Genomic DNA, 11,883 nt, shown 5'->3' with positions numbered 1-11,883 from the left:
TGTCTTAAAAGGTACATTATGTTTAACTTAAAAATGTACCTTAGAAAAAAACAAAAAGAAGAGACAGAAATCCTCTTTTATGTAGAAGTGCTACAAACTGGAAAAACATTCACCACAAATGCCCTGGAAGGGATGAGCAACAACTTTAAACTAAACTTTCTCAGCGCTACATCAGAAGATGTAGCCAGGCAGCTTTTGGCATACTGTACCTCTTTGAATGAGGCCAGTCACATGGGGACCCGCAACTGACACACGGTCAGCTCCTGGTCTCCCTTCATGCTTTATGTGACTTTTGGGAGTGAAGAGCCTGACTTTGAGCCACAGCCTTACCTGACGCGGTTTCTGTAGGGGATCTCCTCAGACAGGTGCCTGCGGGAATGTGACACGGCACCAGGCTGGTCGCGGCCCGGACCGAGCCCCCCGGCAGGCGCCGCGCCCCTCCTTCACCCAGTCTGCCCCGGCGGCCACAGCCACCGTGCCTGCCCCGCGGAGCCTCACCAGGACACACGGGGACCCTGGGGCCGTGGCACCAGGCCTGAAGGGGCGTTGGGGACACCATTCCTGCCAGAGGGCTCCTGCCCGCTGCAGACTGGGCACACCGGAGCCTGTCCATTCTCTGCCCCTCACGCTCCTCTCGGGCTACCCTGCCTGACCCGCTGTCCCTGCCCGGCCCACCCAGGACCCTGCAGCCCTGAGGCGCCTCGAGGAGGAGGCGGATCGTGGCCGCGGGAGAGCAGCCAAGGGACCGGGCCGCTCTTCCCGGAGCAGGGGGAAATTCCCAAGAAGCGGCTCACCCGTCTCCTCGAGGTGGGAGGAGGCACCGCCCTGCCCGGGGAGGGGCGGCGGCCGAGCCGCTTCCCGGCACTGACCGGGGAGGCCGGCGCGTCCCGGCGTGCGGGGGTCCGTCTGACTCCGGCCCTGAGAGAGCTCCCGGCGGCTGCAGGTGAGTGATGCCGGGCTCTCCCTGCCACGGCAGCCCCCGTTCCCTCAGTGACTCCCCTTTCTCCTCTCTGTCCGCGGACGTCCCGTCCATCCTCGCTGAGGGGAGGCTCTGCCGGCCCCCCTGAGGAGCACCCACGCGCCTCTCCGCTTGGGCTTGTTTCGAAGCGCTCTGTGGCGTTTTTAATTTGAACTTTAGCCCTTCTGATGCCCTCCCCACTCTTTGCCTGCTCGTTATCCCGTGTTTTCCAGGCACCCCTCGGTTCGGCGGTGAGGGAGGGCGGGAGCGGCGCTTTTGGAGCCTCCGTCCTCCAGAAGCCCGCCGGCATCACAGCAACCCACGAACTGAGGGCGCTTCATGACCGTCTGGTCTCCTCCGCTTTCAGGATGTCACTGCTCAGCCGCAGCATAAAAGCTGCAGATTTCACCTGAGCAAAAGTTGCTTATGTGGGGTACCTCGTGGGATGGGGATGTTGCACCTGCCAGGTGATGGGGGTTTGGTTTCAACATCTCCTGTGCCCGCTGCTTCAAGAAGGTGTTAATTTGCACAGAAACGAGAGTCCAGACCTTTAAATCCGGCATCATACAGAGAGAAAGTGTGGTTCCTGCTTTCTTTTAAGCGGCTGAAATCCATTGCTTAATCTCAAAACCACTGGGGTAAATAAAAAAAATATCATAAGTTCCAGTGGGATTCCTGATTTTATTGTAGTTTGGCTAGTTTTCGGTATAACATTTTTGCCTCTCTTTTTATCTAAATTTTGCATGCCTGGACCAGTCCCAACTCCAGCAGGACAAACGAGATAGATCCTAACAGTGTTACAAGTTGATCATGCCTGAAAAATTGCTTCTCTACAATTATTGACATTTGTTTTCTGTTGGGGCTGGAGTAGTTTTGCAAAGTTTGTTAATTGTTTTATGTTTTTAGATCCCATTTCCCCTCTATTTTAATTGCGTTTTTGTTTGGATTCTTGTCTTTGTGGGACCATGAAGTGCATGTTTTTCTATTTTTGGCAAAGCTTTTTAGAAAAGGAACAGTATGCATCAAAGAACTTTCTGTTTATCTAAACACAGGAGATAAAGCTACTCCTCAGTGGTCAAATTATTACATGTGTATCAGACTGTAATTATAGAAATTACTTTCTTTTTTATGCAGCTTTTTAAACTTGTTGCTCACCCATTAGATTACAAAGGCTTATTAGGAGATTTCAGTGTCTTATACACAGATGGATTTTGTGTGTTAAGTGTAATTGAAACCATCTTTAAAATTGCTTGGGAACAGAAAGCAAGTACAAGGACTAAAGGAAAGATACATCCATTTTAGGATGTGGTATCTAAGATATTCTTTTCCTTTTTAGCATTCAGGACTGTTGAAAATCAAATTCTCAATTTCCTCTAAAAAGTGTGATGTTTAGTTTAAGAAGGGTCTATTTAGCTGGAATGTTTTAGCAGGTACTACTTTACCAACACTCAATAGGTTCCTGATGGCTTGACACACCTTGCTGTTTCAGGAAAAGCTGCCTCATTTGGATGTTAGCTCTGCACTATTGGTTTTGCAAAGGATATAGTGGCAATTGCAGGAATCAGGAGAGCAGAGACACACTCTATTGTAGAGTCTTTGTGCAAATCGATGACTTAGGGTCTTTCAGTTCCTTTTGACAGTTATCTAGTTATCTCTTTTTTTAGGAGACAAAAAAACCACATCAGGAGGATGAGTTAGTCTACTTGTGCTCCGCTTACTTTCTAGGAGTGCCTCTTTGGAGGCTGTGGAAAGAGTTTATTAGATTTTGACTCTACAACATCACATTATCAATATTGTGTTGAGTGGTTGAAACTTGGATTGTGATTCCTATCCTCAGTTTGTCTGTATATGAAGTAGAGGGAATAACAATATAGGATGAACAGTGTTATGTATTATTACTTGATTTGCCTCACTGATGGTCCTCTACCATGTCTGGTTTAGAAAAACTTGTTCAATCCCTCATGTTTATGGTTTGGAATCCATATCTAATACTCTCTATTAAACAGATTAAGAATTCTGCAACTGGAAACATTTCTTTTCTGCTGCGCCTTTTTACAGGCTCAGGTTCATTTCCGGATTTGTATCATGCCTGGCACCTGTGTTAAATAAGCAAAGCAAAGGCCACTGAGAAAAGAAAGTTGTATGAAGTATGATTTGAAATATGTGCCTTTAGGAAGATTGCTACCAATCAAGATTAACTCTGCAGTCAGCTATGACTAGATGTTCATAGCAGTGGCTTCATTTCCTTACATACACAGCTGTTCTAGGTGCTGCAGCAGTTTAGCTCCAATTCCCAGTCAATTGAATTTTGGTGCTTCAGTGACTTTGAAGTGGGGTTTGATGAAATGTTGATCTTTGGTGTGTATACTAGATAAATAATGAGAATTTCTTTTTAATTTCTTCCATGGCATCACAAAAACGCTGGCTTGGACAGGACTTCAGGGATCATGTGAGCCAGCCTTTAGCTCTGAAGAAAAAATCATTTATATGGAGACATTTATTTAAAATAGTCTCAGACTACCTACTTAAGGAGATTTCATTCTCTCACAGGTAATTTGCTCCTATGCTGTCTCCACTTCTTGCGTGATTCCTCTTTTATTATGTTTAATATGACAAATTGCAGTTGCTGCTGAGTATTGTTGCAGTTGTTGTCAGGTCTCCAAAATAGTTCTGTTCTATCAAAGTATCTATCAGAGCTGATTAATTTCAAGTTAGGCTGAAGAGTCCCAAATCCATCTGTATCTGTTTTGTCATATCCCAGGTCACATTTTTCCAACAGGAAGAATACAAGTAGGCTAAGTAGTTATGATGTAAAAGAATCTGGTACTTTTTGCTACAGGCTGATAAAACCAAGCAACTCTGCTTTATTTCCCCCCAGAGAACTTGAATTTTTGAAAGGGGAAAGAATGTAGGCTAAAATGAAAGATTTATTGCTCAGCTAACTTCTGGAGTTCTGACAGATGATTTTGTGTCCAACTGACTTCAACTTGCAACTCAGTATTATCTCCCCTTTTCTGGCTACCTGTCTTCATTCCCTTTGTTGTTCAGTTTTCACTTTTGGCAAGGATGTTGTTTATCTATTATCATTGTTGTTGTTGTTTTAAATTAAATTGGTAATGTATTTTGTAAAACTGTAGCCAAGACACAGACTTTTAAATTATGATTTTATAAAAGTACTTAATTATTGATAATACAGAATAAGTGCTTGACATTCACTGGTGGTAATTCTTATGTGTGATTAATTTGTTAGTCACAGGCATGCTTTCTGCATAAAGAGGATTTAATTCAAAATATTAGTCATATATTAAGGACTATGTTTCCTTTTTATCAAGTAGTGTGTCATTTATTTAAAATGACATATTCTCTTTTGTTAGGAATTCTAGGACTTTTCTCATGAAAACTGGTTTGTCACCTACAATTGCACATATTACCATGATTTATTTATTTTGCACCATTAAACTACACTACTAACATACTGAGTAGTGAAAAACCATTGTCATTATTCAAAATATGATTATATTTTGGTAATCATTTATTATATTTTACTATCCTTTAGTAGCATAAGGCTTTTACATCAATGAAGGTGATCTAGGCTGTGCCATTAGTAATTACTGATGCTGTAAATTATTTGAGCTAGATAGTTAAATTAGACATTGGTTTCATTACAATAGTTGAGAATGCTTCTTAAGAGTATAAAAGTTTGTTTTTTTCCAAATAGGAAGTAGTTTAAACAACTAGTCTAAAATGTCATTATTCCACAGTACTTTCCTACTGAATGTAATGTTGGATTAAAGTCACTCATAACCAATAGGCCAAATTTTGTGTGTCCAACCCCAAAAATGTTTACAAAATTGGGAGTCTTGTAGGGCCAGGTTTTCATCCTGCTGATATAATTAAGTCAGGAGATATGCTGCTGAGCCTGACCACCCTTGTGTTAAAATGTCTTAGAGCAGAGAGTCAAGTCCTTTGACTTTAAAGGCAGTTTTAATTTCACCATTTTTCTGAGGGGGGAAAGAAAAAAAAACCATGTGTAAGATTTGGCTTTGTACCTCAATATTAATTTCATACCACTCAAAAAAGCCAAAACAATCTGCTGAAGGAGCTACCAGATATTTTAACATGATCTGCCTTGGAAAAATTTCTTTTTTTGTAATTTACTTGTCGCTCTCTTTACCATATGAAAGAGCTAGTCCATCTTGTTTATTCCAGAAAATACATAAAAAATTATTATTAGCACCCTTTTAGGTGCTAAAAAACCCTTGGAAAATCTAGAAAATATAAGATTTCCCTAAATCAGTTCTTGGAACAGTTTAACAGTTGCATGTGAATTAGGCCTAGCTTCTCAAAAATATTTAGGTTTTTCATAACATGGTGATCTTAGTGGTATCTAAATACTTTTGAGGATATTGGCTTAGTGACAAAGACTGCAGAAGCCTGTTCATTAGGCAAGACAACACTCACCTGGTAAATATGGGGACCGCCATGTGAAGCATTTGAGCTCACAAGGAAAGGTAGAGGCACAGAGCAGCAAGGATGCTTGTGGTGTGCATTGAGCCCTGGGTTGCAGTGCTGTATGCAGGACCATTCTAATAGTGCTCATGTGACCTTTAGAAACATTTAAAAAAAATAGTTTGAAGTCTTTTCTTTTGATCCTGAAATTCACAGCTTCTCAAAACCATTGAATCTAATGAAACTTGTTAGACCTAAGAGTCTGCAGCTCTGAGGTATTAAACTGGAAGTTTCCAGCTAGAAATAAATTCTGTAGTGAATTCCTAGCCCTTTTGAAATCAGTAAATGTTATGTTCTTAGCTTTAGTGGGGACAGGTCATTCTGGTTATCTCCTGCTAAGCAGTTCCAACGTCTGTTACGGAAGCAGTGATAGAAGGCTCTTTATCAGTGTTCTGCACAGCTGCAGAAATGTAAAATGTACAAGTTCTAAGTTAAAGATAGCTGTATCCATCGTCCTGTTCCTGTTGTTTGTACTCCTGTACCCTTTGTGCCTGAGAGATTTAACCATACTGCAGCCTGATGTTCACCCCTCCCTTCTGCATGGGGAAATTTGCACCCACATGTCTTCTGAGATCTGACAAACAATCAGTCCTTCAGAGCTGTGCTAGGCAAGTCAGAGTTTCATCGTGGCGCAGCATGAGTGTCAGAGCTGTAAACGATATGCAAGATAGAGCTCTGTGGTACTTCAGATGACTGTCCATCTGGGAATGGAACTTGCTAAGACTTGATATGTGTGTTTTAGCTCCAGTCTAACTAAAGCCCTCCATGTAGTGTCCTGGTTGTTGGCAGAGTCTTCTGGATTCATCAGTCAGGCTTTAGGTGGAGCAGAAACCACAAGGCATTTTGCACCTCTTTTCCCCTTGTTAGGATGGATATCTTCTTACTTGTGCAGGAAGAAAGCCAAAATATATTAGGACAAACTTTTACTTCAGTATTTGTTTGAAATAAGTGAATGAAAAATTTAAAAGATATTGTGTGATTTGTTTGTTTAGACTTAGTTGGGCTTTTTGACTGTAGTGCTACTTTGCTGTAACCAGGTCTTAAAAACAAAAGGTTTGGTTTTTTCATTCCTTATCTTTCTTTGTCCATTCTTCCTGAATTTCTCTTAAACTTCCTGGAGTTTGTGTGATTGGGTATTTATTTATTCATGCTTAAATACAGTAATATTATATGGACTATTGTTTGGCATGCTGCATTTCTCCTGAAAGAAACAAATAAAAATTTTTTTTTGCTGGTAAGTCTTATGCAGGAAAAGGTGGATGAATGATGAATCACTTAATGATTCTGGCAGTACTCTTCTCCCTGAGGACATGCTACACTACATGCTCACAGCAAGGTAAATGTTTGAATATTTGATTTTTTTATTTGGAAGCAGTCTACAGCAACTGAATCTTTCAACTTGATGATTTGTAAGTCTGTGATTAAGCAACATGTTACAACGTGTTACAACATGTAATCAAATTATTCTCTTTGGTATGGTGATGGACCAACTTGAATTATTACCTTTTGTGACCTTATTATGCAAAATTGCCTGTTGAATCAACAACTTGCATTGATGTGAAACCAAAGGGTATTTATTTATTTGCTCCTCCTCTGTCTCCTATGTTTTTGATCTGTACTGTCATCTTCAGATAATTTATTTCCTCTTTGACAGCTTTTTTTAGTTTTTTGCCTCTTTCATTTCTTTTTTTGTCTCATCTCTGAAAACTTTAACATTTCTCTTGGCTCTTTTTTGATTGTGTGACAAGATTCCAGGACCAGATTTTTATATTTTACAATTCACATATTTAACCAATACAAATACAAAAGGCAAATATGCATATTTGAAGGTGAAAAATTTGAATAATATGATAACTTCTAAGAAGGCTATGTATTTTAAGGTAAAAATACTTACTGTGCACTTGCTGCTGGCAATAGCATTTGGGCATGACTCCATTAAAAGAAAAAAGAAGAATTTTAGTTGACCTTTCAATGACCACCATTGAGAAGGCAGAGCTCACCAGGCTCTAGTCTGCCTTACGGAAATTTTATTGTCTTTATTAAGTTGGTGAAGAAGGAAGAGAGATTTTTTTTTTAATATGTTTGTTATACTGAAGGGGATAATATATCTCTTTCAGACATTTTTTTCTCTTCAAGCTTGAAATGCATGTGTTCGCACACCACTCACACAAGGTGCCAGCTCCTCAGTTTTGAGACTTTTTAACAGTGCTCCTAGAATGGCAAAACTTTGTTACACAGGCAAGTCTGAACAGTTACTTCATTATGGTAACTTGAACACTTGTTTTCACATGCAGTTGTTCAGAAATAGAATTAGTCTCTGTTAATCATAAAGCAATTCACATAGTCTTGAGTTAGCTTTCAAGTTACAACAAGTCTTAAGATGCCTTGATCACTTAATTTTACTAGGAGAGAATATTGTAGCTATGAATGCTGCAAATATTTCTATATGTTAAAATTATGCTACAAAATTCTTTAATACCCACATTGTAACTCAGTGGCCATCCAGATCTTAGATATATCCGTAACTATATTGTTTCTTCTTTTTATTAGTACTATGTATAAACTCAGAATGATGATCTAGGCTGTCTTATGAGTGATCCTGTGTCAAAAAATTGTGTGGGGTCTGAAGTGGTATGTCATCTAACTGAAAGGGGATGGTGGAAGGGCACTTGTACAGATGGAGAAAAAACAGAAACTAATGACACCTTTGAAGGTTTTTTTTAATCAAGTTAATTAAATGTGGCATGTGGAAATGTTCTTTATTATGAGAAAAGGGATTATGCTTTAGTTTGGACAACAAGAAACAGGTGCAAAGAGGAGGTACAGGTTCATCATCAATGCAATAGGCATAATAGTGACACAATCAGAATTTGCTAGAAAAAAGTGTAGAAAGAGGATGGGAAAATTCAGAAGATATACAGAACTTTATTTTAATGGTGCACCCTGAAAAGGAAAGGGGTTTCTGCCAACTGACTGGCTTTTCTTTCAGGTGTATTTGTTTCCTTTCCCTGGACCCTTACTTTGTGCCTGAATTTCACTGAGAAACTAGCAGGGTCCTTTCCTTTTCCCAATTCCTCTCTTCCCCTGTTACTTCAGCAGTGCAGACAGAAAACATTATAAATGCAAAGTACTAGATCAGCCACCAGCTTGTGTATGTGAAATGAGATCCTCTAAGAGACTTGGTAGACCATGCTTCACGTGAATGGGTGATGAATGTACAAGTAAGGCTGACCAGAAAATGAACAGCTAAGATTACGTACTGGAGAGGAACAACATTACAGTCAAATCCTTAGCATAAGTAGGATTTTAACAGTGTTTATCTTCTTTTGGCGGTGAAAGTCCATAAAATGTGGGAAAATAAAGTGTGTTTTGTCCTATCTTCTGAAAATAAAGTGATACTCTGCTTCCACAGTTAATTTTATGAGTCACTGTGTTGTTTTCGTTGTTCTGGCTCCTTGCCTAGTCAGTTGTTGGCAGTGAAGCTAATAATATTTCCTTTTTCCAGTAAAACCTAAAGTTGATGCTCCATCATCATTTAGTGAAATTTATCCTCAAGTCTTCCACCTTGTTTATTCAGTTCCAGACACCTACAAATTTTCGTTTTCAAAAGTAGCTGAGAAGAAGCAGGTACATTTTGTAAGGACTATGGTATTACCATGGCCAAAAAGGAAATTTTACTTCTGCATTTGAAACATTTTTTGTTTACCTCACAGAGACACTGAGGCTGTCAATTCTGCTTTCATGTAATTTACATGTTAATCATTTTCTAGTAATTATATATTAAGATTGAAATGAGAATTGATAGAAGTTGTGTTGCATATATGTGTCTACATTTCTTTCTCCAAAACTCTTTAGGATTCCACAATCATAGTTCTGAGACCAAGTGTTTGAACAGTGAAACTTGATTTCTTCATCCAAGCTTATCTGAAGAAGCCTATACCAGTAGTTTCCTCTAGATTGAAAACAAACGGTTTTCATTTTGCTCTGACTTCTAGTACCGTTCAAAATGGAATAGGTTAAAAATATCCCAACAGAGTTTTTGGATTATTTGATAAAAGAGGGTCCTTTCTTCCATTAGTTTTTAATAATATTGTACTAATGGTAAAATAAATTCTTTCCCCCATTTATTCTTTAATTATATTCTGTACTTACATAAACCACAAAGTTGTGTCAATGTCTGTATCCTTGTAATTAACAAATATGCTTATGAAATTTTTTTTTTTATTTCCCTTGATTGACCAGAGATTGTTGTAACTGCTGCTTCTCTTGACACTTTCATTCCCTTCTCCTAATGTAAAAATCCCTATACAGGAATACTGCTGCACAGAGGTTAGTGGATGAGTTGCAGAATGTTTGCATATGTGATGGCTACAAGAAGCATCTCTCAAAGTGTAGATTCTTAGTCTAAATCCCTAGAATGCTTGTATTTCTGCTAGTGATAGATGGTGAAAGTCTCAGGTAGTTCAGTAGACAAAGCACATGTGGGAGACAGGAGTGGACAGGAGGGGAGGTGGCAGTTTTGTGAGAAGGGGCTGCTGGGGCAGTCCGTCATGTCCCTAACAACTCTGGCTGTAATGTGGCAGGAATGCACAGAATGAGTTCTATTTTATTAAAAGATGTGGCTATTTTTGTGACTTTTCTCTGTCTTGGGTAGTATAAACATTCTGACCGTGTCCTTTGTAAGAAGCGGAAGTACTTTGGAAAGCACCAGGGGCAAAAGAAAAACTCTGGTCTCTTGGCTGTTTCCACTCCCTGGCTTCATTAACAACTAGATCAAGTTCAGGGTGTTTATGTTTGTTTGTTTAGTTTTCACGAAGGAGAGAAATGACAAATCAGTGAGTGCTATATTCATCTCTTCCATGAGTTAGGGTTTTTAGGGAGGGGTGACAAAGAAAACGTCTAAAAAGAGGAACCACTTACAGTGTTATCTGTAGTTTTCAGCAGAATGATCTTGCAGGGCATTTCATTTCCCAACGCCAAAAGGGACTTCAGTCTGATGTTTAAACTTCATTACGGGAATTAACTTCAGACCAAGAGAAGGATGCAGGTGCCATTAGAATGAGGTGTCTAATTCCTGTAGAAGAATCCACAGCCCTGACTACAGTACCTCAGCTCTGTGTAGAGCAACCAGAAATGCACTTAATACTAGACTATCATCTGAGCTAGCTACTTAACTTTTCTGTTTCAAATAATGGTTTTGCATTGACTCGTTTAATTTGAATTAAGTCAGAGATCAAAACTGAGCCCAGAATCTCTACCCTAATGACATGAAGGCTTGTGGGGTATTGGGGTTTTTTTGGATTTAGTCCCTCTAATACATTATGTTGTTCCTCTTCATAGAATTATGAGGGGATTGATCTGTATTCCCATAAAACAGCTAGTAAAGTGAGAGCATAAAGGAATTAAATAGCATACCAAACATCATGGTGGGGAGCTATTGAACAGATTCAGGAACCTCATTTTAGCCTGCTGATTCCTTAAGAAAGATTATCTCTCCTTATGTTATCAGTAGCATAGGTCTTGATCCCTTTTGTTTTTTCCTTCATAACAATCTGTTGTGGAACCTATCTTACCTCTGAACAGTATTATTTCAGATCTGCTTTGTAACTTAGCTAGACAGTAATATTTTTGTGTCCTTTTTGTGCTCCTAGAATCCCATGTATTTCCAGTAACATACCTTAAGGTCTCCAAGGATTCAGATCTTCAGCGGCTGCTGGTGGAATGGGATGTTGACAAGTCAGCACATGATGCTGAGCTGGCAATGTCTTTTCAGATACAAGTCCGTCGAACCAATGAAACTGCTACTGTGTGGACAGTAAGTGTACTTTGGAAAGAAGTATACTAGTCGTTTACAGTGATGGAAGATGTAGTGATGTCCCTTTGCAAAGTCCTGATCATGAGAGTTTCCCTAAACCAGCAACATTTTCTGAAGAGGAGGAGATCACCCAAATAGTACTCTTAGGCCTATTTTGAGTGTTTTTCTCTGTGACTTCTGTATGAGACCAGTCTCCAAAGAAAATTTAAAACCTAGTAAAACTGAAAAAACTGCACTAGCTCATTTAAAGTTGCTATTTTTTGAAAGCACATGAAAAACACACAAGGTGTCTTTTTTCTGAAATCAGTGATCAATAAAATATGATAGGCATTGTTAAAAATCACAACATACTTTGATCAGCCTAGTTGGAGGAGTTCTGTCTCTGAGTTTGAAGAGCAACATCATCACTACAAATGGGCTCTCTGCGGTTCTGAAGATTTTTACCACTTTGATATGCTGGATAGGAGTTTTAGCCCCATGAGTAGATCTCACCCTAAAGTCAGTAACTGGGGCCATATAGCTACAAACCCAAAGTTTTGAGTGTTTTTAAGTGTCCTTCATCAAACTCTCATTAACTTGGTGGAAGGAAGTAAAAGTGTTT

At 39.5% G+C, this 11,883-nt stretch overlaps 1 protein-coding gene across 4 annotated transcripts in view; it reads left to right on the top strand.

Annotated features, from left to right (window-relative positions):
- The first annotated feature begins 766 nt into the window (after positions 1 to 766).
- OSMR (oncostatin M receptor) overlaps positions 767 to 11,883 on the top strand; it is a 29,924-nt gene continuing 18,807 nt past the window's right edge. Inside the window, exons 1-5 of one of the 4 annotated variants that reach the window (XM_085042676.1) lie at positions 768 to 943; positions 1,192 to 1,596; positions 3,393 to 3,508; positions 6,707 to 6,803; positions 11,119 to 11,282. In XM_085042676.1, coding sequence (XP_084898802.1) covers positions 6,731 to 6,803; positions 11,119 to 11,282 — 237 coding nt within the window. In that variant the 5' untranslated portion in view covers positions 768 to 943; positions 1,192 to 1,596; positions 3,393 to 3,508; positions 6,707 to 6,730. Of the gene's footprint in view, positions 944 to 1,191; positions 1,597 to 3,392; positions 3,509 to 6,706; positions 6,804 to 9,709; positions 9,797 to 11,118; positions 11,283 to 11,883 lie in introns of all 4 variants that reach the window. The other 3 variants (XM_085042678.1, XM_085042675.1, XM_085042677.1) reach the window with 3 other exon arrangements.

Source organism: Lichenostomus cassidix, chromosome Z (assembly GCF_008360975.1).
Source record: "Lichenostomus cassidix isolate B80296 chromosome Z, HeHo_3.0, whole genome shotgun sequence".
In the NCBI taxonomy this organism is placed as follows: Eukaryota; Metazoa; Chordata; class Aves; order Passeriformes; family Meliphagidae; genus Lichenostomus; species Lichenostomus cassidix.
Note: the sequence above shows the minus strand (reverse complement) of the source record. Positions and strands in the feature narration are given on the sequence as shown.